This window comes from Corvus moneduloides, chromosome 10, assembly GCF_009650955.1.
Source record: "Corvus moneduloides isolate bCorMon1 chromosome 10, bCorMon1.pri, whole genome shotgun sequence".
Lineage (NCBI taxonomy): Eukaryota > Metazoa > Chordata > Aves > Passeriformes > Corvidae > Corvus > Corvus moneduloides.
This window is the reverse complement of record NC_045485.1, coordinates 28,479,734-28,507,123: the sequence shown is the minus strand read 5'-3', so window position 1 is coordinate 28,507,123 and position 27,390 is coordinate 28,479,734. Positions and strand designations below refer to the sequence as shown.

Below are 27,390 nucleotides of genomic sequence, written 5' to 3'. Positions count from 1 at the left end.
ACACCGCTCCCCTCTGTTCTGCTCCTGGTGCTCCGGCCATCTCTTTCCTTTCCCCACGGCAGGGGCTGTCTGTGCCAGCCCCCTCGCAGGGGGAGCCATGGTGATGGTGTGCACGCTGCTCGCATCGTCTTCATCGCTTGGGCTCCGCTCGCTCTCTGTCCCTTCTCTCTGGAACGTGGCTTCCTGCGCTGCTGTCTGGCTCCTGTTGCCTGTCTGCCTGTGCTATCGTGTGTCCCCTGTCCTGCCATATATCTTCTGGAAGCTGGTGTCACCGGCTCGTGCGGTGGCCCAGGGGCCGAAGCCATTCCACGCGCATCTGCCACCCCTCCGCTGTCTCGGCAGTGTGTGGCTGGGCCAGCATCGATTCCACGGCTCGATCGCATCCCTTGTGATTTGTCTCTTTCTCCCCTCTCTGTCCCCTGCACCCTCTTTCCCCTCCAGAAAGCCGCCGAGAAGCTGAAGGAGGAGGAGAGGAAGCGGCTGGCGGAGGTGGAGGCGCAGCTGGAGAAGCAGCGGCAGCTGGCCGAGGCCCACGCCAAAGCCAAGGCACAGGCAGAGGCGGAGGCACGGGAGCTGCAGCTCCGCATGCAGGAGGAGGTCACCCGGCGGGAGGTGGTGGCCGTGGATGCCGAGCAGCAGAAGCAGAACATCCAGCAGGAGCTGATGCAGCTGCGGCAGAACTCAGACCACCAGATCAAGTCCAAGGAGAAGCTGATTGAGGAGGCTGAATACAACCGCAAGAAAGTGGAGGAGGAGATCCGCCTCATCCGCCTCCAGCTGGAGAGCACCGAGAAGCAGCGGGAGGGTGCAGAGACGGAGCTGCAGGAGCTGCGGGCACGTGCTGAAGAGGCTGAGCGGCAGAAGCGCCAGGCACAGGAGGAGGCCGAGCGCCTGCGCCGGCAGGTGAAGGAGGAGAGCCAGAAGAAGCGGGAGGCGGAGGAGGAGCTGAAGCGCAAGGTGCAGGCTGAGCGCGAAGCGGCACGGGAGAAGCAGAAGGCAGTGGCGGACCTGGAGCAGCTGCGGCTTCAGGCGGAGGAGGCTGAGCGACGCATGCGGCAGGCAGAGGCCGAGAAGGAGCGGCAGATCCAGGTGGCCCAGGAGGTGGCCCAGCGCAGTGCCGAGGCTGAGCTGCAGAGCAAGAGGCTCTCTTTTGCCGAGAAGACGGCGCAGCTGGAGCTGTCACTGCAGCAGGAGCATGATGTGGTGGCCCAACTGCAGGAGGAGGCTGAGCAGCTGAAGAAGCAGCAGCTGGAGGCTGAGCGCTCGCGGGAGGAGGCTGAGAAGGAGCTGGAGCACTGGCGGCAGAAGGCCAACGAGGCGCTGCGCCTACGGTTGCAGGCCGAAGAGGTGGCCCACAAGAAGTCGCTGGCGCAGGAGGAGGCTGAGAAGCAGAAGGAGGATGCAGAGCGTGAGGCCCGCAAGCGCGCCAAGGCAGAGGAGGCAGCCCTGCGGCAGAAGGAGCTGGCGGAGGAAGAGCTGGAAAGGCAGCGGGAGCTGGCAGAGGGCACAGCCCAGCAGAAGCTGGCGGCGGAGCACGAGCTGATCCGGCTGAAGGCAGAGATGGAGAATGGAGAGCAGCAGCGCCTGCTCCTGGAGGAAGAGCTCTCGCGGTTGAAAGGGGAGGTAAACGAGGCCATCCAGAGGAGGAAAGAGCTGGAGGAGGAGCTGGCCAAGCTGCGGGCAGAGATGGAGGTCTTGCTGGAGAGCAAGGCCAAGACAGAGGAGGAGTCACGCTCCAGCAGTGAGAAGTCCAAGCAGCGGCTGGAGGCGGAGGCCAACAAGCTGCGGGAGCTGGCCGAGGAGGCCGCTCGCCTGCGCGCCCTCTCTGAGGAGGCCAAGCGGCAGCGGCAGCTGGCAGAGGAGGAGGCCGGCCGGCAACGGGCTGAGGCTGAACGCATCCTGAAGGAGAAGCTTGCGGCCATCAACGAGGCCTCACGGCTGAAGGCAGAGGCAGAGATCACGCTGAAGGAGAAGGAGGCAGAGAACGAGCGGCTGCGGCGGCTGGCGGAGGACGAGGCCTACCAGCGCAAGCTGCTGGAGGAGCAGGCGGCCCAGCACAAACAGGACATCGAGGAGAAGATTGCGCTGCTGAAGCGCTCCTCAGAGAGCGAGCTGGAGCGGCAGAAGGGGCTTGTGGAGGATACACTGCGGCAGCGGCGACAGGTGGAGGAGGAGATCCGTGCCCTCAAGGCCAGCTTCGAGAGGGCCTCGGCTGGCAAGAGCGAGCTGGAGCGGGAGCTGAACCGCATCCGTGGGGAGGCAGAGGAGGTGCAGCGCAGCCGGGAGCAGGCGGAGCAGGAGGCTGAGCGGCAGCGGGCACTGGCGCTGGAGGAGGAGGGCCGGCGGCGCGAGGCCGAAGAAAAGGTGCAGGCCATCCTGGCGGCCGAGGAGGAAGCCGGGCGGCAGCGGCGGCTGGCCCTGGAGGAGGTGGAGCGGCTGCGGGCCATGGTGGAGGAGGCGCGGCGGCAGAAGGAGCTGGCAGAGAAGGAGTCAGAGAGGCAGATCCAGCTGGCACGGGAGGCAGCACAGAAGCGGATCGCAGCGGAGGAGAAGGCACACCTGGCTGCCGTGCAGCAGAAGGAGCAGGAGCTGCTACAGACGCGCCAGCAGGAGCAGAGCCTCCTGGACCGGCTGCGCGAGGAGGCCGAGCGGGCCCGGCGGGCGGCTGAGGAGGCCGAGTTTGCCCGTAGCAAGGCCGAGCAGGATGCCAGCTTGTCTCGGCAGCGCGTGGAGGAGGCTGAGCGGCTGAAGCAGCGGGCAGAGGAGGAGGCGCAGGCCAAGGCACAGGCACAGGCTGACGCAGAGAAGCTGCGGAAGGAGGCCGAGCTGGAGGCGGCAAAACGGGCACAGGCAGAGCAGGCAGCCCTGCGGCAGAAGCAGCTGGCCGACGCCGAGATGGAGAAGCACAAGAAGTTTGCCGAGCAGACACTGCGGCAGAAGGCGCAGGTGGAGCAGGAGCTGACCAAGGTGAAGTTGCAGCTGGATGAGACAGACCACCAGAAGGGCATCCTGGATGAGGAGCTGCAGCGGCTGAAGGAGGAGGTGACAGACGCTGTCCGGCAGAAGGCCCAGGTGGAGGAGGAGCTCTTCAAGGTCCGGGTGCAGATGGAAGAGCTGGCCAAGCTGAAGAGCCGCATTGAGGAGGAGAACAAGGCGCTGATCCTCAAGGACAAGGACAACACGCAGAAGTTCCTGGCGGAGGAGGCAGAGAAGATGAAGCAGGTGGCAGAGGAGGTGGCCCGGCTGAGTGTGGAGGCGCAGGAGGCCGCCCGCATGCGGCAGCTGGCTGAGGACGACCTGGCGCAGCAGCGGGCGCTGGCAGAGAAGATGCTGAAGGAGAAGATGCAGGCGGTGCAGGAGGCCACGCGGCTGCGGGCTGAGGCTGAGGTCCTGCAGAAGCAGAAAGATCTGGCGCAGGAACACGCCAAGAAGCTGCAGGAGGACAAGGAACAGATGCAGCAGCGCCTGGCTGAGGAGACCGAGGGCTTCCAGAAGACGCTGGAGGCCGAGCGCCGGCGGCAGCTGGACATCACGGCTGAGGCTGAGCGCCTCAAGCTGCAAGTGGCGGAGATGAGCATGGCCCAGGCCAAGGCTGAGGAGGAAGCCAAGCGGTTCAAGAAGCAGGCGGAGGAGATCAGTGAGAGGCTGCACGAGACTGAGCTGGCCACACAGGAGAAGATGACGATGGTGCACACCCTGGAGATCCAGCGGCACCAGAGCGATGAGGACGCGGAAAAGCTGCGTAAGGCCATCGCTGACCTGGAGAAGGAGAAGGAGAAGCTAAAGCAGGAGGCGGCGCTGCTGCAGCAGAAAGCAGAGGAGGTACAGGGCTGCGGGTCCCCCTTAGTGGTGATGGTACACAGGGAGCTGTCCCTCTCCCCAGCCAGCCCACACCATCTCTGGCCAGGTCCCCAAGGACCGTCACTGGGGATGGTGGGGCAGGACCCCCCGTGCAGGTCAGGGATGTGCATGGAGCTAGGGGCAGTGAAGCAAACCCCTCAGGCAGCGTCGGAGCAGGACCCCAAACCCCTGGAGCCGTGGAGGGGGGATCCCCACTGCCTGGGCCAGCTCTTCCACCCCATGGCACATCCTGCCGTGTTCCTCTCTGTGTCCAGCTCCCAGCCTTAATGCCAGGGGTTCCCTTGTGTCCTCCCCTTGCTCATCCTGCCCCATGTTGTGTGTGGCTCCCTAACCTCGGCTCTGCTCCTTAACTCTTACCTGATGGAGGGAGTGTGTGGGTGACTTCCGTGCCACCCCTGCCGCCTGTCCCCCTGCCTCAGCCCACCCCCAGTCCCCCACTGACCTCCTAGGTGTCTGACCACTGTCCTCTCTCCCACCCCAGATGCAGGTGGCCCAGCAGGCTCAGCTCCGTCAGGAGACGCAGCTCCTCCAGCAGAGCTTCCTGACGGAGAAGGATGCCCTGCTGCAGAAGGAGAAATTAATTGAGGAGGAGAAATCGAAGCTGGAGAAGCTCTTTAAGGACGAGGTGAACAAAGCCCAGAACCTGAAGGCAGAGCAGGAGCGGCAGCAGCAGGAGATGGAGCAGGAGAAGCAGCAGTTGAAAGCTATGTTAGATGAAGCCAAAAAGCATCAGAAAGAAGCTGAGGAAAATGTCCGGCACAAGCAGGAGGAGCTACAGCAGCTGGAGAGGCAGCGACAGCAGCAGGAAAAACTTCTGGAAGAAGAGAATAAGAAGCTGAGGGAGAGGCTCGAGCAGATGCAGGAGGAGTACAAGGCTGCCCTGGCCCAGAGACGGGAGATCATGATCCAGACCGATGACCTGCCTGGGGAGGCCGTGGTTACGACAACGCAGCTGTTGGACATCAAGGCTGTGCCCAATGGCCGGGATGCAGTGGACGGCTTAGCCCAGAATGGGGAGCCGGAGTTCGCCTTTGACGGCATCCGGCAGAAGGTGTCAGCAGAGAAGCTGGCTGATGCCGGCATTCTGAGCAGGGAGAGCTTAGACAAGTTGGCGAAGGGTGTCGTGAGTGTGGGCGAGCTCTCTCAGAGGGAGGATGTCAAGAAGTACCTGCAGGGCAAGAGCAGCATTGCCGGTCTGCTGATCAAACCCTCCAATCAGAAGATGAGCATCTACGAAGCCATGAAGAAGAAGCTGCTCAGCCCAGGCACAGCACTGGTGCTCCTGGAGGCACAGGCTGCTTCTGGCTTCATCATCGACCCTGTGCGGAATGCAAGGCTCTCAGTGAACGAGGCGGTGCGAGAGGGAGTGATCGGGCCAGAGCTGCACAACAAGATGCTGTCGGCCGAGCGGGCTGTCACCGGCTACAAGGATCCATACACAGGTGACAAAATCTCCCTGTTCCAGGCCATGCAGAAGGATCTCATCGTCAGGGATCACGGCATCCGCCTTCTCGAGGCCCAGATCGCCACCGGCGGCATCATCGATCCTGTCAACAGTCACCGTCTGCCTGTGGAAGCTGCCTACAAGCGTGGCTACTTTGATGAGGAGATGAATCAGATCCTGTCTGACCCCACTGATGACACCAAGGGCTTCTTCGACCCCAACACTCGGGAGAACCTCACCTACCTGCAGCTCATGGAGCGGTGTGTGACTGACCCAGACACAGGACTGTGCCTCCTGCCCCTCACTGACCAAGCAGCCAAAGCTAGAGAGCTGGTCTACACTGACAAGGAAGCCAAGGATGTCTTCAAGAAGGCCACAGTGACAGCACCATTTGGCAAGTTCCAAGGGAAGACAATGACCATCTGGGAGCTCATCAACTCTGAATACTTCACTGAGGACCAAAGGCGGGACCTGATCCAGCAGTACAGGACTGGCAAGATCACGGTGGAGAAGATCATCAAGATCGTCATCACGGTTGTGGAGGAAAGTGAGAAAAAGAGCCAGATGTGCTTTGAGGGCCTGCGGGGCCCTGTGCCCGCCGCTGAGCTGCTGGAGAGCAAGATCATCAACAAGGACCTCTACAACCAGCTGCACCAGGGCAAGAAGACTGTAAAGGATGTGGCAGAGATGGAGTCCGTACGGCAGTACCTGAAGGGCACGGATGCCATCGCTGGCGTCCTGGTGGAGTCGACTGGCCAGAAGTTCACCTTCTACGAGGCCCTGAAGAGAAACCTGCTGAAGCCAGAGGTTGCCCTGTCCCTGCTGGAGGCGCAAGCTGCCACTGGCTACATCATCGACCCTGTGGGTAACAAACTTTTCTCAGTGGATGAGGCAGTGAAGGCTGAGGTGGTGGGGCCAGAGTTCCACGAGAAGCTGCTGTCAGCAGAGAAGGCAGTGACTGGCTACAAGGATCCCTACACAGGTCAGACGGTTTCCCTCTACCAAGCACTCCAGAAGGGCCTCATCCCCAGCGACACTGGGCTCCGGCTGCTGGATGTCCAGCTTGCCACTGGTGGCATCATTGACCCTGTCAACAGTCACCGGCTCCCACTTGAGGTCGCCTACAAGCGCGGCTACTTCGACCGGGAGATAAACAAGGCGCTGGCTGAGCTCCGAGATGATGCCAAGGCTTTCTACTGTCCCAACACCCAGGAGCACCTCACCTATGCCCAGCTGCAGAAGAGTTGCCACCGTGACAAGCAGACTGGCCTGTGCCTGCTCCCCCTGTCTGACAAGGCAATCCAGTCACAGCAGGAGGAGGTCTACACCGACAGCCAAGCCAAGGAGTGCTTCGACAAAGCAACCATAGAGGTCCCAGTGGGCAGCATGAAGGGCCAGACGATGACCATCTGGGAACTGATCCACTCCGAATACTTCACGGAGGAGCACAGGCGGGAGCTGCTCCGACAGTACAAGACTGGCAAAGTGACAATCGAGAAGATCATCAAGATAGTGATCACCATCATCGAGGAGGTAGAGACCAAAAAGCAGGAGAAACTGACATTCAGTGGTCTGCGGGCACCGGTACCAGCCAGCGAGCTGCTGGAGTCCTGCATCATCAGCAAAACCCAGTACGAGCAGCTGAAGGAAGGCAAGAAATCGGTGAAGGACCTCTCTGAGACAGATGCGGTGAGGAGATTCCTGCATGGCAGTGACTGCATTGCTGGTGTTTATGTAGAGGCCACCAAGGAGAAGCTGAACATCTACGAGGCCATGAAGAGGAACCTGCTGAGGCCCAGCACTGCTGTGGTCCTCCTGGAGGCCCAGGCAGCCACTGGGTTCTTGATCGACCCTGTGAAGAACCGTAAACTGTACGTCAACGAGGCAGTGAAGGCTGGCATTGTCGGGCCTGAGCTGCACGAGAAGCTGCTGTCGGCCGAGAAGGCTGTCACAGGGTACAAGGATCCCTACTCGGGTGATACCATCTCCCTGTTCCAGGCCATGAAGAAAGGGCTGATTGTCAAGGAGCATGGCATCCGCCTGCTCGAGGCCCAGATCGCCACCGGTGGCATCATCGACCCCGTGCACAGCCATCGCCTGCCCGTGGAGGTGGCCTACAAGCGTGGCTACTTTGACGAGGAGATGAATCAGATCCTGTCTGACCCCACTGATGACACCAAGGGCTTCTTTGACCCCAACACTCAGGAGAACCTGACCTACCTGCAGCTGAAGGAGAGGTGCATTGAGGATCCCGAGACGGGCCTGTACCTGCTGCCTCTGCGGGAGCCTGAGAAGCCGAAAGTGGTGGAAACCACCCACATGTACACAGAAGCAGAGACACGGAAGGTGTTTGAGGAGACGCAGGTGGACATCCCTGTGGGCAGCCGGGCAGGCTCCTCCATGTCACTGTGGGAGATCATGCACTCGGACCTGCTGCCCGAGGAGCAGCGTAAACATCTCATGGAGGAGTTCCAGTCAGGCCGCGTGTCCAAGGAGCGCATGATCATCATTATCATTGAGATCATTGAGAAGACTGAGATCATCCGGCAGCAGAATCTCACATCCTTTGACTACGTCCGGCGCCGCATCACAGCCGAGGACCTCTATGAGGCCAGGATTATCTCACAGGACATCTACAACCTGCTGAAGCAGGGCTCCAAAACCTTCCGGGAGCTCCTGGACGTGGAGACTGTCTGGAAGTACCTTTATGGGTCGGGCTGCGTGGCTGGCATCTACATCCCCTCCTCCAAGCAGACGCTCAGTGTCTACCAGGCGCTGAAGAAGGGGCTGATCAACTCCGAAGTGGCCCGCTCCCTCCTGGAGGCCCAGGCAGCCACCGGCTTCATGATTGACCCCACAAAGAATGAAATGCTGACCGTTGATGAGGCAGTCAGGAAGGGCGTGGTGGGGCCAGAGATCCACGACCGGCTCCTGTCTGCAGAGAGGGCTGTGACTGGCTACAGAGACCCATACAGTGAACAGAAGATCTCCCTCTTCCAGGCCATGAAGAAGGATCTCATTCCCAGCGAAGAGGCCCTCAAGCTCCTGGATGCCCAAATTGCCACCGGTGGCATCATTGACCCGCACTTGGGCTTCCACCTGCCCCTGGAGGTGGCCTACCAGCGGGGCTTCATCAACAAGGAGACATATGACATGCTGTCGGAGCCCAGCGAGGTGCGCAGCTACGTGGACCCCTCCACAGATGAGAAGCTCAGCTACACGCAGCTGCTGAAACGGTGCCGGAAGGATGAGAACTCCCGGCTCCTCCTGCTCCCACTCTGCGACACACGGAAGCTCACCTTCCGGGGGCTGAGGAAACAGATCACTGTGGAGGAACTGGTCCGTTCGCAGGTAATGGACGAAGCCACAGCCCAGCGCCTCCAGGAGGGTCTCACCTCTGTCGAGGAGGTCTCTAAGAACCTGAAGAAGTTCCTGGAGGGCACCAGCTGCATTGCTGGTGTCTTTGTGGACTCCACAAAGGAGCGTCTGTCTGTCTACCAGGCCATGAAGAAGGGGATCATCCGGCCTGGCACTGCCTTCGAGCTCCTGGAGGCGCAGGCGGCCACAGGCTACGTCATCGACCCCATCAAGGGCCTCAAGCTGACGGTGGAGGAAGCTGTGCGCATGGGCATTGTGGGCCCCGAGTTCAAGGACAAGCTGCTCTCTGCTGAGAGGGCCGTCACTGGCTACCGGGACCCCTACACTGGAAAGCTCATCTCCCTCTTCCAGGCCATGAAGAAGGGTCTGATCCTGAAGGACCATGGGATCCGCTTGCTGGAGGCGCAGATTGCCACAGGAGGCATCATTGATCCTGAGGAGAGCCACCGCCTGCCTGTGGAGGTGGCCTACAAGAGAGGTCTCTTTGACGAGGAGATGAATGAGATCCTGCTGGACCCCAGTGACGACACCAAGGGCTTCTTTGACCCCAACACGGAGGAGAACCTCACCTACCTGCAGCTCATGGAGCGGTGCATCACGGACCCAGAGACTGGCCTCTGCCTCCTGCCTCTGAAGGAGAAAAAGCGGGAGAGGAAGACCTCCTCCAAGTCCTCCGTCCGCAAGCGCCGGGTGGTGATTGTTGACCCAGAGACGGGCAAGGAGATGTCCGTGTACGAAGCCTATCGCAAGGGCCTCATTGACCACCAGACTTACCTGGAGCTGTCAGAGCAGGAGTGCGAGTGGGAGGAGATCACCACCTCGTCCTCCGATGGCGTAGTGAAGTCAATGATCATCGACAGGCGCTCAGGGCGCCAGTATGATATCGATGACGCCATTGGCAAGGGTCTGATCGACCAGTCAGCCCTGGACCAGTACCGCTCGGGCACCCTCTCCATCACCGAATTTGCTGACATGCTCTCTGGCAACATGGGTGGCTTCCGGTCACGGTCGTCCTCTGTAGGATCCTCCTCCTCCTACACCGTCAGCCCAGCCCTGACACGGACCCAGATCTCCATGTGGACTGACCCGACTGAGGAGACTGGGCCAGTGGCGGGCATCCTGGACACAGACACTCTGGAGAAGGTGTCCATCACGGAGGCAATGCGCCGCAACCTGGTGGACAACATCACAGGGCAGCGTCTGCTGGAAGCCCAGGCCTGCACCGGGGGCATCATTGACCCCAACACCGGTGACAAGTGCACCGTCGCTGATGCGGTCACCAAGGGCCTGGTCGACAAGATCATGGTGGACCGCATCAACCTGGCGCAAAAGGCCTTCTACGGCTTTGAGGACCCGCGGACCAAGACGAAGATGTCGGCGGCGCAGGCACTGAAGAAGGGCTGGCTGTACTATGAGGCTGGGCAGCGGTTCCTGGAGGTGCAGTACTTGACGGGAGGTCTGATCGAGCCCGATGCCCCAGGCCGTGTCTCCCTGGATGAGGCGCTGCAGAAGGGCACCATTGATGCGCGGACTGCCCAGAAGCTGCGGGATGTCAACACCTATTCCAAGTACCTCACCTGCCCCAAGACCAAGCTCAAGATCTCCTACAAGGACGCCATGGACCGGAGCATGATCGAGGATGGGACCGGTCTGCGGCTGCTGGAGGCCTCCTCCCAATCCAGCAAGGGCTACTACAGCCCCTACAACGTCAGCAGCGCCGGCTCCACCTCTGGATCACGCTCGGGCTCTCGCACCGGCTCCCGCTCAGGCTCCCGGCGCGGCAGTTTCGACGCCACTGGCTCCAGCTTCTCCATGACCTTCTCTTCCTCCTCCTACTCCTCCTCGAGTTTCGGGCGCAGATATGCGGGGGGTACCCAGGGCACCATGGAGGTGGCTGCCCTTGCCCTCGCCCTGGCCGCATCCAGAAGCTGCGGGTGGGAGGCGAGCAGGGAGTGCCCCGAGGTGCGTGGGCCCCTGTTCCACGTGGCCTGAGACCTGCCAGCCCCCCGAGGTGCCGCCTCACCTGCTGCGCATGTGGCAACGCTGCTGGCTAATCACTAGTATTTTTTTTTTAATTTTGAACCTCCACTCTTCTCCCAAAGCAGTGCCTCAAGTTTAACCAAAAAGACAAGACTAATAAATTAATATATGCGAATGTGCTGACAGTGTTTGTATATTAAGAGAAAAGAAAGAACACACACTACCCTCCCCTCCCTGTGCCCCAAGAGCTGGACATCGATCCTGCTCCTGGCTGCGCCAATCCCGCCGCTGCTCGCACACGGCGTGGCCGAGCCGGATACCAGGAAAACAGTTCCCTGTTTGGATCTAACCACTTAGCACTCTTTTGTAATTAACCTGCCGGCTTCAGCCCCTGCATCCCAAAGGAGGAGATGACCTTGGCCCTGTGGTGCACCCCACTGCAGCCAATGTGCCAGAGGAGGACATCGCGGGCTCCTCGGCACTGGACGGCCAGACACACCACGCCAGCCCTGAAGCTGCTGCCTGGACCCCTTCCACGCGCTCTCAGTGCAGCGAGAAGGGGGCTCTGCACCCCAGCCCCCGAGCTGCCCCATCTCCCTGCCTTGGCCTCCCGGCACGTCCCCACCACCACGCCGTGGAGCCGGTGCCCCGACCGTAAGTGCTGCGCTGGCGCTGCCCGGTGCTTCTGCGCCATGCGGGGGGACCTGCCTCCTCTCACTGCTTCGCCCGTCAAGGGGCTTCGCTGCGTGCCTGCCTCCGCCAGCCCACCCGCTCACCTGTCCTCTGGGACGCACCTGCCGCGGTCGGCCGGTCTGTGTGTCTGTCTCTCCGTGTATCTGGGAAGTGCTTCTGCTTGAGGTTGATTTCCTCACACTCATGTGGCTCCATGACCCATTGGCAGGTGTCTGCCGGAGCCCGTGCCCCAGCCTGGGTCTGCACAGCTCCTGCACCCAGAAACCCCCGGCCGTGGGGGTTTTCCTGACCCTAACAAAGGGTATGGGGGCCACAGGACCCCTGCAGCACAGGGTGGGCCATGGGATGCTGTAGCAGCCTGGCACACGCACTTGTTAGAAATAGGCGGATTTCTGTAAAACCAGCCTCCTTTTCCTTCTTTGCGGTAATTCCATCCCCCTGGCTTCCCCCGTGTGCCGGAGCTAATGCGCTCTCTCTCTGGCAGACATCTTTTTCCAGTCCCAACAAAGACCTCCCAGTGCCGCTGGGCGAGCTCCTGAGCTGGGTCTCTGACATCAGCAGGTCGTGGATGGGCTCGAGGGGAGCCCCGGAGGCGGCAGCTGCTCGGCCGTGCTCACCAGCACAGGTAACGCTGACCTCCCCGCTCCGTCCCGGTCCCACAGCACTGCGCGGCACTGACGGCCGGGCTTGGTGGCTTCATCTCATGGATTGTTCTTCCTGTCTCATCCCATCTTTTCTGTTCGCTTTGTTGTAGTGTGGCTGGATGTCCATACCACCTCCCCTCATCGCCGCCATGGAGCCCGTCCCCCGCCCTGAGGCCGGTGGGACTGCACCTGAGGACACAGGGACATCCTCCCTCACCCTTTGCACTTGCCAGAGTCCCCGGCCAGAGACTGGGGCCACAGTGCCCAAGCAGCCAATGGCTCAAGAAGCATCCACAGGGTCACCTGGCCCCCACCTGCCCCACACACTCCCTCCTCCCCGGGTATGGCCTCCTGGTGTGGTGTCGGGCTCACTGCGGATCTCCAAAACATCTCCTCCTTCCCACCTGCTCTCATCTGCCACCTGTAAATCCAGTCATGTTACCCTCTGCCTCTGGTGTCATTATTGCTCTCATTACCCTGTTTGGCTTTGCATGAGGTGCCACTGCGCGCGGCTCCAGGGCAGTCCCCACTCCTGGGGCCCTCCACACCCTGACCATCGCTCATCGGGACAGTGGGGGTCCATCAGTTACCCAAACACATCTCTTTTTTGGGGCAAAACACTGAACTTGTACATACTGCGAAGTGTCTGTAAAAGGAGCAGTGTGGACCCAGGGCTCCCCTGCAAGGGCAGTAAAGGAGAATCCTCTGAAACCAGCTGGCAGCTCTGCGTGGTCTGTTCGCCCCTTGGCCTTGCCACCGTGGCCGTGGGCTCCCATTGCCTCCTGTGGGCTGCGTGTGCTGCTGCAGGTCGTGATGAAGCATGTCGGGGTGCCAAGGGTCTGACCAACTCCTGGTGCAGGTGCTGGGCCTGGGTGTACCCATGGTGCTGCCAGGCACAGAGCAGGGCCACGGGGGTGTCCCCGGAGCTGCCCCGTGCTGGTGGCACAGCCGACACTGCCAGGAGGTCAATGTGGGTGTAGCACTGGGCCAGTGGACCCCTGGTTCTGGGGAGTGGGTGCTGCTGTTGTTGTGGGGGCTTCTGAGCATCCCTCACATGAGGAGAAACCTGTCCCTCCATCAGTGGGGCTCTGGACTGGGCAGGGACACTGTCCTCCATTGTGCTGTTCCCATGTTGCCACTACCTGCCACTGCTGGTCCAGGGCTGTGCCTACTGGTGCCGTAGCCTCTGCTGGTGTGGGCTGTGCTGTGGGCACTCCCTTTCTGGGCAGTGAGGGGCTGTTGTGGGTGGATGGCAGCAGGGGGTTCAGGATGTGATGGCCTGGCAACTGCTGGTAGGGCAGCAGCATTCAGAAGGGAAAGCCCTGGCAGACCTGGAGACGTCAGTGCAGCCACTGGCACAGGTGGCTCAAGGGGTCTGTCCAGCCCAGTGAGACAGGTGCCACTGTGCTGCCCAGGCTGGGGCTGTCTGAGCAGAAGGGTCATCCTGCAGCAGTGCCGGGAGCCCCAGGCACTGTGCCAGGAGTGCCAGAGCTGTCAGGACCTTGCAGGACCCCTGCAATGTCCAGGGACTGGTGGGGTCTCAACTGTGCCGGGACCAGCCAAGCATGTCAGCAGCCCCGGGTGGGGAGGCAGGGCTGGCCGGGACAGATGGCGGTGGCTGGGTAGGACGTTAATTGCATTGTCCATCAGCAATTAACCGCAGCATCCGTCTGTCCCCACCAGCAGTGGGACATGGCCGTTAGGCGCAGCCGGGCCAGGGGGACTCAGGGGGGTCGCAGGCTGCTGCAACCACTGGGAGGCTCAGGAGAGGTCCCAGGACAGCAAGACACTCCCCCAGGTGACATGAGCTTCTTGGGACCCTGCCCCACCTCACTGGCCCCCAGATATTTCCTTGTATCCGCCAGATGTTCCCTGCTCCCCCACATATTCCTTGCTTACCCCCCGACTTCCTGACTCCTCCCCCAGGGCCAGTAACCTCTCCCAAAGCTCATGAGACCACCAAAAGCCCTCTGACCCATGGCCCAGTCTCATGTCATGGGCTAGAAGCCCTTCATTCCCCCCCCAACATTGATGGGGTCCAACTCTGTTTCCTGGTGCGAGACCCCCCTGCTCCCAGTCCCAGCCATGGGACTCACATCCATGTGCCAGGGGGGACCCTATTCCCTGCACCCCTTCAACCCTGTGCCCCTGGCATGGGGACCCTCCCTGGTGTGCCTGAGGCAGTGGGATCCCTCCCGCAGTGGCTGGCAAAAGGGCGCAGGAGCGTGCAGAGAGGGGAAGCCCTGAGACCCAGGCTGCTGCTCCTGGGGTGAGCCAGCCTCTTCCCCCATGCAGCGCAGTGTCCCTCGTCCACGGACATTCTCCATCATCTCGTGTTGCTCCGTGTCACCGTCCCCCCCCCACTGATACCCCCCTGTCCCTCCCAAAGCCCCCTCAGCACTGTGTGCTGCGAGTGATGGAGCCAAACTCGCCATGATGGAGAACTCCAGGATATTCCCCTGCATTTTAATGCCCAGCATGTCATCATCCCCTGCTGCTTGGAGCTAACCCTCCCTGCCCCCCCGAGTTAAACCAACCCTCAGCATTGCGGTGGCACGTGAGGCACCGAGTGCCTCCCCAGCCGTGGTGCCAAGCACCCTGGAGAGGTCCCGAGCACCCTGGAGGGGTCCCTCGCTCCCCGCCCGGCGCACCCCAGCATTTGCCGACCGCCCTTCAGGGCGTGAGTGGCAGCACCGCCCCGTCCTGGCTGTGGTCTGTCGCGTGGGACCCGTGGCCGCTCTCCCAAGCGTGGCCGCGGCCGCCGGCTCGGCCCTGCTGGCACAGAGCAGCTGCCAGCTCCCTGTGCCCACCGCCCCAGGCGCTGCTGGCTCGGCCCCCGCCGCTCCGGGAACGCTCTGTACAGCTTCTCCACAAAGACGGACCGGCCTCTCCCACGCCTCCCCCTCGCTGGGGAGCTGAACCTCCCCATGGGCAGGGACCCCGAGACCCCCCCCGGCCGTGCCGCTGAGGCTCGGAGCCCGGGTGCACCGGCCAAGGACGGCTGTGCCTCGCGTAAAGCGCTGCCGTCTCTGTGCCCCGTCGATCTGTGCCGAGGCCGGTGTTTGCTGGGCGGGTGAATCCCCCCGTCCACGGCGCGGGGTCCGGGGCTGCGAGCGGGGGTGGTGCTGCCCCACGGCTGCAGCCGCCACGTCCTGCCGGGTACCGGGCAGCCCCCAGACCTCAGGGCCAGGCCGATGCACTGCGGATGGCGGTGGTGCCGTGTGGGCAGCGCGGTGCGGGGACCTCCCTTCCTCGGCGGCACAGCGGAGCTGCTGTCAGGCTGCTCCAGAGCTGTTTGCTCCGGCTGTCGCGTTCCCGGGCGTAGGGGCAGCCCGCGGTGTCTGCTGCCTGGGCCGGCGCTGGGGGTTGCTCTGGACCGACCCCCGCCATGTGCCGGGGCAGGCGGCGGCTGCGGGACCCTCACAGGCGTGTGCCGCACTCAGCGCGTCCTAGCACCCATTTGGGGTTCGCTGCTCCTCGTGGTCTCGTGTCTCTTGGCACGTCCCGGCTGGAGCAGCCGGTGCAGCCGCGCTGGCACCATGTCTGGGACCGGCTGTCAGCGATCGTCGGAGCTCCATCCCCAGCCCCAACCCCACCAGCCCAGGCTGAGTTTGAGCTGGAAGAGCGTTTCCCAGTGCAGATGCTGTTATCGTCTGCCCACCTGCGGTAGCATCCTCCACCTCCCCGGTTCCCCGTGCCCAACCTCTGGCAGCAAGGCTGACATTGTAACACCGCAGTCCTGCCCTGGGATGAGGGCTCACTGTGGGGCACACAGGGCCAGGGACCACCGGCATGAGGCAGGAGGGCTGTGGGACCACGTGTGACTGCACTGGAGCTGCCACGACCCCATGAGCTTTGGTGGCCCCAGCTGTGCCATCCTGCTCCCTTCTCTGGACACTGACCTGGCCCTGGCCAGGAGGAAGCAAGGCGCTGCTGGTTGCTCATCCAGCTGGTGTGTGGCACTGATGCCAGTGCTGGGGCAGGTGGCCACACTGTGGGTGTGTGGGTTGGTGGGGCCCTGCTGATGGCATCGTGACAGCAGGGTCTGCCATGAGCACATGTCCCCAGAGTGTCTCCGACGGGACTGAGCCCTGCTGGCACTCCAACCATGAGAAACTGCCATGAGGCACCAGCACCCAGCACCTGCCTGATGCCTCTTCCCCTCATCCAGGGAATTCACTGCTGCTCCTGGTGGGGTTCCTGACCAGACCCTGGCTGTGGTTCCTTCTGCAGCAGACATATCCCAGGCACTCCCAGCCCCCTTGTGCTGCAGCTCCTGCTCAGCTGCCTTATGTCACCTTCTCCGGGTCCACCGATGGCAGCAGCGCTGCATCACTCCTGCACCATGTGGGTTTTATCTCCCATTTATCCAGCCCACATTCTCCGGCTGTTTCCCCTGGTACAATATCTTGGAGATGTGGCTGTGTCCTTGTTCAGGTCTTGGGCTCATCACGATCTTTGGGGTTGTGCCCCATTTCCCTCACATGATCCACAGTGGTGTCTCCCCCTCCTTGTGCTCAGTGACCAGTTACTTACAGGGCTCCCGGGCTGTAGGAGCAGCATCATCCTCAGCCTTTGGGTGCAGGCTTGGTGTGACCCCTCCTGCCAGTCCTGCTCTACATCGGGGCATGAAGCAACTGCTGCCTGTTCATGCCCCGCGTCTGTGCCTGTGCCAGGGCATTGATGGTTTGTAGATCTTGGTGTTTGCCCGGCATCTCCTCCCACGTGTTGTGACAGAGTGGCTGCACTTGCAGCATCGGAGTCAGGTCTGAGACACCACTGCTATGTGACAGTGCAGTGGGTTTTCCATGGGTCAGTTTGTTGGTGGTCATTTTTTACTGGGGGTCAGTTTGCCATGGCTTGGTTTGAGTTCAGCCAGGGGCTGGACCATGGCTCTGCAGTGCACAGAGCAGGTGTAGGGATACCAGGGACCAGATGTACTCCAAGAGGCAGCAGGGTGAGATGTGGGAGTGATCCCGGCTGAAAAAGGGTTGGGAAATTGGGGTGTACCACAGGAATGCAGAAGAGCTGGAGCCAAGCCCAAACCCGCACGTACTGGTGAGGGCTGGACCACGGGACAGACGTTGGGGATCCCAGCCAGGGGAGCTCTGTCCCAGCTGGTGGGGACGGGCTCTCCCTGGGAGGACACAGCGACACTCCAAACCTCCACACTGGTATGCCAGGGGCAAGTTTGTGGAGCCTTGTGCCCCGCCCCTCTGCCAGGACCTGGTGTTCTGTTCCCACCGTCCCTCTGCTCTACTTGCAGATGCACCGCGCTGCGGGAGACGCCGGGCTCACCGGAGAGAGTGTGGAGGGGTCGCCATGGGACAGGGAGGAGATGGAGAGGTACGGGCACCGCTGGGCACTGCCAGACGTGCCGTGTCGGGAGCTGCGGGTGTGCCTGGGCGTTTGCACCCTGATGGGGGAGCTGGTGAACCCCACACAGCTCAGGAGCCTGGGCCAGCGCTGGCATGGGGAGGGCGTGGGTTGGCTGTGCTGGGGCGAGCGGGGTGGGAGTGAGCACCGCCGTGAGCGCTGGTGCGGCTGTGACGCGCTTGGTGCAGGTGGGCAGCAAGGCTGCAGCTCAAGGCGGTGCTGGCAGCGGGGACAGTGGCCACGTTCCCCACAGCCTGGTGTGTCTCTGCTCTCTCCCCAGCACCTGTCTGCGGTCAGAGCAGAGACTAGAGGTGCAGGAGCAGCTGCTTGCCCTGCGGCACTGGCTGGACGCCGTAGAGAAGCGGCTACTGGCGCTGCCGGAGCCTGGCACGGCCCTGCAGGTAACGTCTGGCCCTGGGTTATGACTGGGCCGTGCAGAGCCGGGCACGACCAGCCCATGTCTGCACTGAGGCTGGTGAGGTCTTGGTGCCCGGAAGGGAGTAAGGCAAGCTGGCTGGGAGTCCCTTCGGCACAGCCCTGCAACCATCCGGTGTCAGGTCTCCTGTCTCCGGCTCCTGCTCCCCAGCCCAACAGTGCTGCTGGCTCGGAGCCCCACGGCCCTGACGGTACTCGTGGTATCACTGCCTTGGAGCCCTGCTGACCACAGGGCCACCACCTGCACCAAGTTCAGCCGCAGCTCATGGCACCGCTGCCTGGGCACGGGGCGAGTGGCCAAACACCGGGGGTGTGGGCCGTGTGAGAGGTGTGCGGCTGTGCATGGGATGTACAGCCGGGCACAAGGGGTGTGCCCTCGTCCGGGCACGACGGGTGTGTGCCCACGCACCGGCTGTGCCGCCGTGTGCTGCCGTGCCCCCTGCCCAGGCGCGGAGCCGCAGCGGGAGCAGTGCAGTGGGGGCTGCCGGCAGCCCCTCCTCGCCGCCCCAGCGCAGCCCCTCGCCAGCTCCTTTTGTTCGAGGCCTGGCCGGCACACGGGCTCCCTCGGCACACATGACGGCACAAACTGAAAGGGCCATTCATTCCGGCCCCGGCGCAGACAAAGCCGAGGCCGCACAGAAACCCACCCGGCTCCCGGGATCTGAGGCTGTGGATTCCAGCCGACCGCTCCCGCCCGGTGCCCCGCGCCGAGCTCCCCTGCCCGGGGCGCCCGTGCCACCCCGAGCCTGGTACCTGGGGCTGCGGAGCGTGCCGGGCGAGCTGCCGGCGGGCGCGTGGGACGGAGGTGGCGAGTGGCTCTGCAGAAAGAGCTGGATCCTCACCCCCTGCCCAGCTTCTGCCTGGCAGGTCCCGGCTGGGCTCTGTGGGGTGCTGTGGGGTGCCTGGAGTACCATGGGGCTCAGACCCATGCTGGGTGCCAAGCACCTCGGTGCCAGCAGTGGAAGGCTCCAGAGCCGTGTGGGGAGGATGATGCAGAGATGCTGCAGGACGGTGTGGAGCCACCGAGGCCCTGGCAGATGCTAATTCCCGGCAGCGTCTCTGGCAGCAGACAAAGCCCCCGGCCCCGCCGCCCGCCGCTCCCAGGAGACCCCAGGGAGCCCCATCCATCAGCGTGGCCGACGCGGCTGCAGCGGCCCCCCGGCTCCCGGGGCCCAGCAAGGGGCACCCACGCGGCTCTGTGGGGCAGGACCCCCGTCATGGGGGGCTCTCACTGGCTGGGAGGCCGCAGTGCTGGAGCTGAGTCAGGGCAGGATGGGGATGGGGCTCACACCACGGGCACACAGTCGGAGGTGCCCCCTGGTCCCACCAGCACCCAGGGTGGCAGCGAGGGCGTTCTGGAGACCGAGGCCTGCAGCACCCTGGCTCTCAGGGTGGGCTTCACGATAGCATCTTGGTAGCCCGGCCTGGCCCCCCAGCCCAGCCCAGCCCAGCCCTCCTCCACTGAGCCCCCCCAGGCTCCTGGCTGAGAGGCCCTACACCCAAAGAGCCCCAGGGAATGGGGCCAAGCCCTTCAGTGACCACAGCATCCACTGCCTGGGGGCCAGAGCCAGGGTGGGGGGTGCAACCCTAGAGCTGGAGGGACTGTGTCGCTGTGGGGCCGTGACTCCGTGGGGCTGTGCTGTCCTGGGGCTCATTGTGAGGCAGCACAGCCTGGGCTGGTGCCGGTGCAGGTGTTGGTGCAGGAGCAGTTGCTGGTGTCGGTGCAGGTGCCGGTGTCAGTGTGGGTGCTGGGGCAGGAGCAGGTGCCGGTGAGAGTGCAGTGCCAGTGCCAGAACAGGTGCTGGTGCCGGTGTCAGTTCTGGTGTCGGTGTTAGTGCTGGCGCCGGTAGCGGTGCTGGTGCTGGTGCCAGTGGCAGTGCGGGGTGCGGGCAGTCGCCTCCGCGGGCGGCGCAGGGCGGGCGGTGGGCCGGCGCCGCCCCTCCCCCGCGGGATGGCTGCGGGGCCCCGGGGGTTTCCCCGGTAACGGCGGCGATCGGCGCCCGGAGGGTTAACGGGGGCGGCGGTGTGTCCGGGGTCAGACCAGCCCCGCCGAGCCGGGCCGGTGCCGGTGCGAGGGTCTCCGCCCGGTGCCCCCCGCGCTCCCCCCGAGCCGCGGGCGCGGCGCACAAAGGCGGCGGAGCCGGGCGGCGGTAACGGGGACCGAGTCTCCCCCCGCTGCCTCCGCCCCGCTCCCCTGCACAGCCCGGGCCCCCCCGGAACGGTAACGGCGGCGGCGGCACTCCCGGCCCGGCCCCATGGACGCCCGAAGTCGCCGAGGGGTGAGTGCGGGGCGGGGGCTCCGCGCGGGTCTGGGACTGCGGTGTGCGCGGAGCCGGGCGGGGTCCGTGTCCCGCAGCCCCCCGGGCGCGCGGTGCGGGGTCTCCCCAGGTCACCCTGCGCCGTGGCCCATCCACCCGTGCAGCCCCGCGGGACCCTGACACGCGGGGCGGTGCGATGGGGTGGGAGTGCGGTGCCCCGCGGGGCTGCACCCACAGAGGTGCGTGTGTCGGGACCCTGCTGTGGGTGTGCGTGCGGTGACCGTGGGCGAGGTCGTGCCCGTGGCGTGTTCCGCGGCGTGTTGGGTCGCGCGTGGGGGCTCAGGGTACGGTACCCACGCCAGGGGCGCGGCCGCGGTGGGTGCGTGTGGGTGCACGTGCGCTCCCCACGCGTGTGCGGGGCTGCTACAGGTGTGTTTCATGTCGTGGATGATGCAGGCGTGGGGGGTCCTGTCGCTGCCCCCCCGAGCAGGGGTGTGTGAGCGTGGGGTCTGCCTGTCGGGGCGTGCGTGCACACGAGTGGGAGCGTGTGTGTGGGGTGTGTGTGTGTTTGCACACGTGTGCATGTGATGTGTGTGTGTGTGTACACGCGTGTGTGTGTTTGCACACGTGTGTTTGTGTGTACACACGTGCACAGGGGCGTGTGCCCAGGGCCGTGCCGGAGGGGTGAGGCCGGGGGCCAGGGGTAGCAGCGCTGCGGCTGCGGCGGGGGGGGCTGCCGGGGGAGGGTCCTGCCGGGTCACGCCGGGGATTTATGGCTGCGGCAGGGCTTGCAGGCTGGGGAGGCCACCTGCCCGTCCCCTGCCCGCCCCCCGGTTGGTGCCCCCGCCGCCCCCCACCACCCTCAGCCCCCGTCCCCCCCGGGCAGATGCTCCTCTCTCCCGGCTCCGCCGTCCTTGTTAATCCAAAGGCACAAGGCGATGCCGGGCGGGAGCATCTGCCTCTCCCCAGTGCCTGGCGCTGCCGCCGCCGCCGCTGCTGCGTCTTCTGCCGAGACGTCTAGGAGAGGCACTCTGGGCACTGCCGGGGGGTCCCTTGGGGTCCTCTCCCTCCGCCAGTGTCCCATCTCCCTGTCCCCGTGCCCTGGTTCTTGGCAGCCCTTTGCTGGGGGGCCAGGACCTCCAACACCGGAGCGGGAGGTCAGGCAGCCCCGGCAGCACAGTGGAGTGAGGGGGCTGACCCGAGTGCAGGCCGGCGTCTGGGGGCCCCGCGGTGGCCCCGGTAACGCGCATCCCCTGGATCGTTGCAGGCCGGGATTTGAGGCGGGGGCCCGGCGCCCGCGCCATGGGGAACTCGGTGAGTCGGCCCAGCTGCCTGGGCGAGAAGAGCCGGCGGCCGGAGGAGCTCCTGCGGGAGCCCGGGCTGGACGCGGGGCAGCCATCCGCCGGAGGCGACTCGGAGGCTTGGCCGGGGCTGCTGGAGAAGGCGCCGGTGCCGGTGGAGAACGGCTGGAGCCCGGTGCCCGGTGCCGTTCGGAGCCGGCCAGGCAGCCCCGTGCTGCGGCGCAGCCAGTCCGAGGTGGCGGTGCAGAACGGGGGTGCAGCTGGAGTTGCGGTGAGGGGGCAGGTGGGGGGCGCAGCCTGGACCCCCCCGCGGGCCAGCGTTCCCCGCAGCACCTGGTCCTGGAAACCTGTCACCACCCGGGAGGTGACAGAGGTGACGGAGGTGACTGAGACCATCGTGACGGAGATCGTGGAGGTGACCGAGTACCCGGCGGGTGAGAAGGGTGGCGAGCCTGTGGTCACCCGGACGGTCACCGTGCTGACGGAGTGCGTGGGGGAGCTCACTGCTGCTGGCTGCACCGGACACACGGATGCCACCGAGGTGACTGACAGACAGCGACCCTTGCTGGGAGGACACTGTGCCAAACCCTGTGCCACAGGACTGCCCTCCGGCGTGGTTTTCTCCACAGCGAGTCTTGACCTTCCTGTCCCTTGGCCAGGGCTCATGTCGAGTCACTGTCTGTGCCCTGGTGGGGGCTGGGCCGGTGGCACCCCTCGTGCTGGGCACCCAGCTTGGCGCTGTAGGACAGGGAGCTCCCTTCCCTCAGCTTCGGCTGGCGGGGGCCATGGGTCTGGAGGGATCCAAACGGCACAGGGTGTGCAGCCCCGGCTTTGGGGAGCCCTGTGAAGGATGCCAGGGAGGACCCCATGGGCTGGGCAGGGTCCCACTGTCTCCGGTGTCACCTCGGGGACAGGGCATGGTGTGGGGGCTGCTGCCCAGCCCCATGGCTGCCCTCCACCTGCCCCATGGCTCAGCCACCTCTCCCCACAGGTGTCCTCACGGTCTGTCCCTGTCCCAGAGGAGGCAGCGGACCGGGGCCAGGAGACGCTGGAGCGGCTGCTGGCCTGGGTGGCTGATATGGAGGAGTTGGTGAGCAACCAGAAGCCGCCATCGGCGGAGGCGAAGGTGGTGAAGGCGCAGCTGGAGGAGCAGAAGGTCAGCAGGGCCGGCCGGCGTGTCCCGCCCACGCGCACCCTGGCTGGGGATTAGGAGGCCGGGGGCCAAGTGGCCGCCCAGGGTTGTGCCGAGGTGGCAGGGGTGCACAGGAGTCCCCAGCACAGCGCCGTGTCCCCCGTCCCTGCAGCTCCTGAAGCGGCTGCTGGAGGAGAGGAGGCCGCGCGTGGAGCTCGTTCTGCAGGACAGACTGATGGCACAGGGCTCTGGCACGGCAGCGCCCGAGGGCAATGCCGGCCTCTTCAGCCTCGGGGAGAGATGGGACAAGCTGATGCAGGAGGCCGAAGCCAGGTGGGTCAGGGGCCAGGCCTCATCACCGGGCTGGCAGCTGTGGCCCACTGGCACAGGCTCTGCCCACTGGTGTCCCCCACACGGAGTCTCTGTGACACCCTGATGTCCCTGTGCGCTGCCCCACTGGCACTGGGGCCACCGTGACAGAGGGACCGTCCCCATCGCATCCTGTGCCGCTGCTGCACAGGAGCAGCAGGTCCAGGGCTCTGTGGATGGTCTGGCACGCAGCCCTTCCCACAGGTCCCTCTGTGGGGACACTGGCCCTGCTGGGCAGCACTGGGCATGGGGACACCAGTGTGGGGGAGAGGGGGCTTTTCTGGCTGGGACCTCAGTCTCGGGGACTGCCACTGCCCGGCTCACCCAGCCCTCCTGGCGCAGGTATGGCTGCCTGGAGCGGATCCTGCCAGCGGCTCAGGGCTTCCAGGAGGCTGTAGACTCTTTCCAGGAGTGGCTCGGTGCCACAGAGCGGCAGCTGGCCCAGCTCTGGCGTGCTGACGGCTGCGTTGGCCGTGTGCAAGATGCCCACCAGCAGACCCAGGTGGGCACAAGGTGGGCGTGGGGTGGGCACAGGGTGGACACGAGCACCTGTGTCATCACTGGTCACTGCTACAGGCCCTCTGTGAGGAGATCCGCGGGCGGCTGGGAGAGCTGGATGGCGCCTTGGAGAGCGGGCAGCGGGTCCTGGAGATGGTGACAGGCAAGTGGCAATGGCCAGGAGTGGTGGCCACAGGGTCAGGACCATGGGACTTGGAATGGGATGAGCACAGACAGCAGCAGCCCAGGCCAGCAAGGGGACCCCCAGGCACTGGGGGTCCTTGGGGCGTGCTGCTCCCCACCGGGAGCTGTGGCATGGTGTGAGCGGGCAGACAGCATCCAATGGGATGCAGAGGGGCCAGGGCACAGCCTGCAGGTCAGGGCCGTGGTGGGACAGGGTTCAGTGGTGGTGAGATGCAGCCAGGGAGGTGGATCTTGCTGGCAGTGGGATGAGAGACCAGAGCTGGGTCTGGGAGCAGCAGGAGGCGGGGTAGGAGAGGAGAAAGGTCAGGGCAGAGTGATCATCACGGGCTTGGAAGCTGTTGGTGTGGCCAGTTCCATGTCCAGGGATGCCAGTGCGGTGGCACTGATGCTGGTGTCACACTGCCACAGGGGAGGAGGCCCAGCTGACACAGGAGAAGATGGAGTCACTGAGGATGCGGTACCTCATTGTGGGCCAGAGCAGTGCTGATACTGCGCACCGGCTGGGGCAGACCCTGGAAGCCTCATCTCGCCTGGGCACGGCCCCTGAGGACCTGGCACTATGGCTGAGCCGCATGGAGAAGGAGCTGGGCGAGCAGGAGAGCCAGCAGGATGGCCAAGAGCCCTCAGTCACTGCCAGTGACAGGGAGAAGGTGTGGGACACTGGGCTCCCTGAACCCCTCACCATTCCCACCATTGCCGTCTGCAAGGGGAGTTTGGGTGGGACGCGGTGGGTCATGGCACAGTCCCGGGGGACTGGGATGCGCTGGGTGTCCGTGTCCCAAAGCAGCTGCCCTGGTACGTGCACACCCTTCTAGCTGACGTCTGTCCCTCCACTGCAGTTTGAGCAGGTCCTGGAGTCCCAGCTCACCCGTGTGGCTGGGCTGGGCGAGCGACTGGAGGAGATTGGCCGTGTGCAGCTGGATGCTGAGGCTCTCTGCTCGCAGCTCTCCGAGCAGAAGGTGGGTCTGCAGCAGTGTCCAGGGATCCCGGGGACACTGACTTGGCATCCCCATCCTGCTGGGTCCTGCCAGGACCTGGCACCCACCTGCGGCTCCATTCCAGCTGCTCTCCGCCGAGATTCTGCACTGCCGGGGCCTCGTTGAGCGTCTCCTGGGGTTCTCGGAGCCGCTGCTACGCTGCTGCCCTGAGCCCCTGCAGCAGCGCCTTCAGGTGAGCTGGGAGGGTGTCGGGGGGACACTGCCAGCACCCAGGGATGGCTGTGCCCTGTGTCCCCGGCCACCCGATGACTCCCTGTCTCTGCAGCCGTCGGTGCAGGCGCTGCGGGAGAGCACGGAGCAGCTCTCCCTGCGCAGCGGTGCCTGTGCCGTGCAGCTGGAGCACGCCCAGTCCCTGCTCACCCAGTTCTCCGAGGCCCTCGAGGAGCTGCTGCCCTGGCTGGAGGAGACGCAGGCCCTGGGGGTGCAGCTCTCCCCCAATGCCATCAGCTACGAGGCCTTCAAGGAGCAGCAGGCGCTGCTGCAGGTGCGGGCAGGGCAGGGGCCAAAGGGACTCGCTCGGCCGCCCCGCGGGTTGGGAGTGGAGAGGTGACGGGATGGGGGTGGCATCGCCATGGGGACCACGGGGCTGGGGCACCACACGAGCAGGACTCCTCTGGGAGCAGCGCACATCCCTGTGGGGCGTATCCCATGAGGCACATCCCACCCCAATGCACCCCCACGGCTCTTCCTCGCTGCCAGAGCCTGCGGGAGGCCATTGCCGAGCACCGGCCGCTGGTGGGGAAGCTGCAGCGCGTGTCAGCGCAGCTGGTGGAGCTGAGCCCAGAGCAGGGAGCCCCGTTCCAGCGGCGCTGGCAGGAGGTGGAGGAGCAGTACGGCCACATCCGCGAACGCGTGCGCCAGGCAGCGGCTCTGCTGGAGGATGCCCTGCCGCGGTACAGCCAGGTACGGGGCTGGCACTGCGATGGGGTGCGTCCCCAGGGGCCTATCCTCGAGTGACCGGGCTGGTCCCCAGCTGTCGGAGCGCATGGATCTGCTGCTGGAGTGCCTGGAGCGGCTGCAGAGCCGGCTGCAGAGCCAGCCGCCTGTCCGCGGCGACGCAGCCCACTTGAGGGAGCAGATCCGGGAGAACAGCCTGGCCTTGGGCGAGCTGGAGAAGCTTGGGGTGGCCCTGGAGGGTGTCCGTGCACAGGGCGAGGAGCTGCTGGCCACCATGCAGGCGGTCAGCTCCGACGCTGCGGCCAGAGGTATCAGGACGGAGGGGTGGGCACGGCTCCGCTGGCAGGCGATCTGTGTCCGTGCCAGGGCTGTGTGTGGGTGCTGGGTCCCTCGCAGCACCCTGATCCCTGACCCGTGGTGCCCCGCAGGGATCCAGGAGCGCACGGCACAGCTGCTGTCGCAGTGGGGCTGCCTGCGCGGCCGCTGCCAGGAGCAGGAGCGGTGGCTTCGGGAGCTGCTGGCACTGGCCGAGCGCTTCTGGCATGGCCTGTCTGAGCTGGCCGTGGCGCTCAGTGACACCCAGCAGCTGGTGCTGGGGCTGGAGGAGGCTGGTGGCGAGCCTGAGGCCATCCGCACGCGGCTGCGCACCATGCAGGTGTGGCTGGGCAGGGGCTTGGTGGGCAGTGCCACGGCACAGGCGGCCCCCTGGTGTGGGCAGTGCCCTGGGCAGCCCCCAGTGTGGGCAGCCCTGAGCCCCATGCCCTGCACAGGCACTGCGGGAGGAGATCGACGCGCTGCAGGGTGAGCTGGACACGCTGGGCAGCCTGGGCGTGGAGCTGATGGCCTCCTGTGGGGACCCTGACAAGCCCGATGTGACCAAGAGCCTGGATGATGTGAGTGTCCTTGGGGCTGGGCTCAGGCAGGGACAGGGTCCTGGGCTGTGTGGATGCTGCTTGTGGGGGTGGCATGTCCCCTGACCCCCATCAGTGCCACTGACCCCTGCACCCCAGACCCTGCTCAGTGCCACTGACCCCCACAGAACTCCACTGATCATGTGCCCAGGCAGTCCCGTGATGTCTCTGATCCCCATGCCTGCATGCCCGTGCAGTACCACCCCTGTGCCCTGGCATCCCCCATGGCATTAGTGACTCCCACACCCTGTACCCCCGGCGCACTGCTGACCCCCTGTGCCCTGTCCACCCTGACCCCCACGTCCTGTCCCCCTGTGGCCTGGCCCTGCTGTGACATCACTGACCCCCGTGCCCGGCCGCAGCTCTACTCCTCCTGGCACAGCCTGAGCCGGGTGTGGACGGAACGGAACGGGCGCCTTGAGGAGCAGCTCCAGGCCGCCCTCAGCTACCAGGACACGATGCAGGTGGGTACGGGGGCCCTCAGGCAGATCCCCCGTGGATGGGTCTGCGTCACCTTCCTGTCTCCACTCAGGGGTGTGAGGGGCCATGGGGCCACCATGGGGCCACCATGGGACTCCCCAACACCACCCCCCTGTCTTCCCTATCCCCAGCGGCTGCTGGAATGGCTGGACGCAGCCGAGCTGCGCATCGCCGAGGAGTTCCTGGTCGGCGGGGACCTGGACATGGTGCAGCAGCAGCTGGCAGAGCTCAAGGTGCTTTGATGCGCCACGCCGGACCATGCTGTGCCACGCCATGCCCCAATCCCCAGAGCAGTCGGAGGCAGGGAGGGTAGAGGGTGCTCTCAGCAGAGGTGGGATGGAGGGATGGTGGGTTGGACAGTGCTGGTGCCCCAGTGCTGAGCGCTGAGGAGCCAAGTCCTGCCTGGGGTGGCCAAGCCCTGTCCCCCACAAGCCCCACAGGAGCAGCTCAGGGCCCAGGTGCCTGTGCTGTGCCATGTGGTGCCATGGGGACAGGCAGACCCTGTCCCGGTGCGTGGGACCATGTCACCAA

General features: G+C 64.7%; 2 protein-coding genes across 31 annotated transcripts in view; both read left to right on the top strand.

The window, feature by feature from the left end:
• Positions 1 to 10,838, top strand: part of PLEC (plectin) — a 50,547-nt gene extending 39,709 nt beyond the window's left edge. For all 25 annotated transcript variants that reach the window (XM_032119074.1, XM_032119071.1, XM_032119070.1 and 22 more), the window contains 2 exons: positions 442 to 3,822; positions 4,343 to 10,838. In XM_032119074.1, coding sequence (XP_031974965.1) covers positions 442 to 3,822; positions 4,343 to 10,675 — 9,714 coding nt within the window. In that variant the 3' untranslated portion in view covers positions 10,676 to 10,838. The remainder of the gene's footprint in view (positions 1 to 441; positions 3,823 to 4,342) is intronic.
• Positions 10,839 to 10,935: 97 nt separating this feature from the next.
• Positions 10,936 to 27,390, top strand: part of LOC116448553 (microtubule-actin cross-linking factor 1, isoforms 1/2/3/5-like) — a 28,622-nt gene continuing 12,167 nt past the window's right edge. The window contains exons 1-19 of one of the 6 annotated variants that reach the window (XM_032119090.1): positions 10,936 to 11,317; positions 11,841 to 11,981; positions 17,267 to 17,346; positions 17,657 to 17,777; positions 21,337 to 21,911; positions 22,362 to 22,526; positions 22,675 to 22,835; positions 23,214 to 23,373; positions 23,448 to 23,532; positions 23,982 to 24,223; positions 24,413 to 24,532; positions 24,636 to 24,743; positions 24,837 to 25,055; positions 25,271 to 25,474; positions 25,545 to 25,776; positions 25,897 to 26,123; positions 26,239 to 26,361; positions 26,742 to 26,843; positions 26,991 to 27,092. In XM_032119090.1, the coding sequence (XP_031974981.1) occupies positions 17,323 to 17,346; positions 17,657 to 17,777; positions 21,337 to 21,911; positions 22,362 to 22,526; positions 22,675 to 22,835; positions 23,214 to 23,373; positions 23,448 to 23,532; positions 23,982 to 24,223; positions 24,413 to 24,532; positions 24,636 to 24,743; positions 24,837 to 25,055; positions 25,271 to 25,474; positions 25,545 to 25,776; positions 25,897 to 26,123; positions 26,239 to 26,361; positions 26,742 to 26,843; positions 26,991 to 27,092 (2,970 nt within the window). In that variant the 5' untranslated portion in view covers positions 10,936 to 11,317; positions 11,841 to 11,981; positions 17,267 to 17,322. Of the gene's footprint in view, positions 11,982 to 16,858; positions 17,175 to 17,266; positions 17,347 to 17,656; positions 17,778 to 19,794; positions 20,091 to 21,336; positions 21,912 to 22,361; positions 22,527 to 22,674; positions 22,836 to 23,213; positions 23,374 to 23,447; positions 23,533 to 23,981; positions 24,224 to 24,412; positions 24,533 to 24,635; positions 24,744 to 24,836; positions 25,056 to 25,270; positions 25,475 to 25,544; positions 25,777 to 25,896; positions 26,124 to 26,238; positions 26,362 to 26,741; positions 26,844 to 26,990; positions 27,093 to 27,390 lie in introns of those variants that run through there. The other 5 variants (XM_032119094.1, XM_032119091.1, XM_032119093.1 and 2 more) reach the window with 5 other exon arrangements.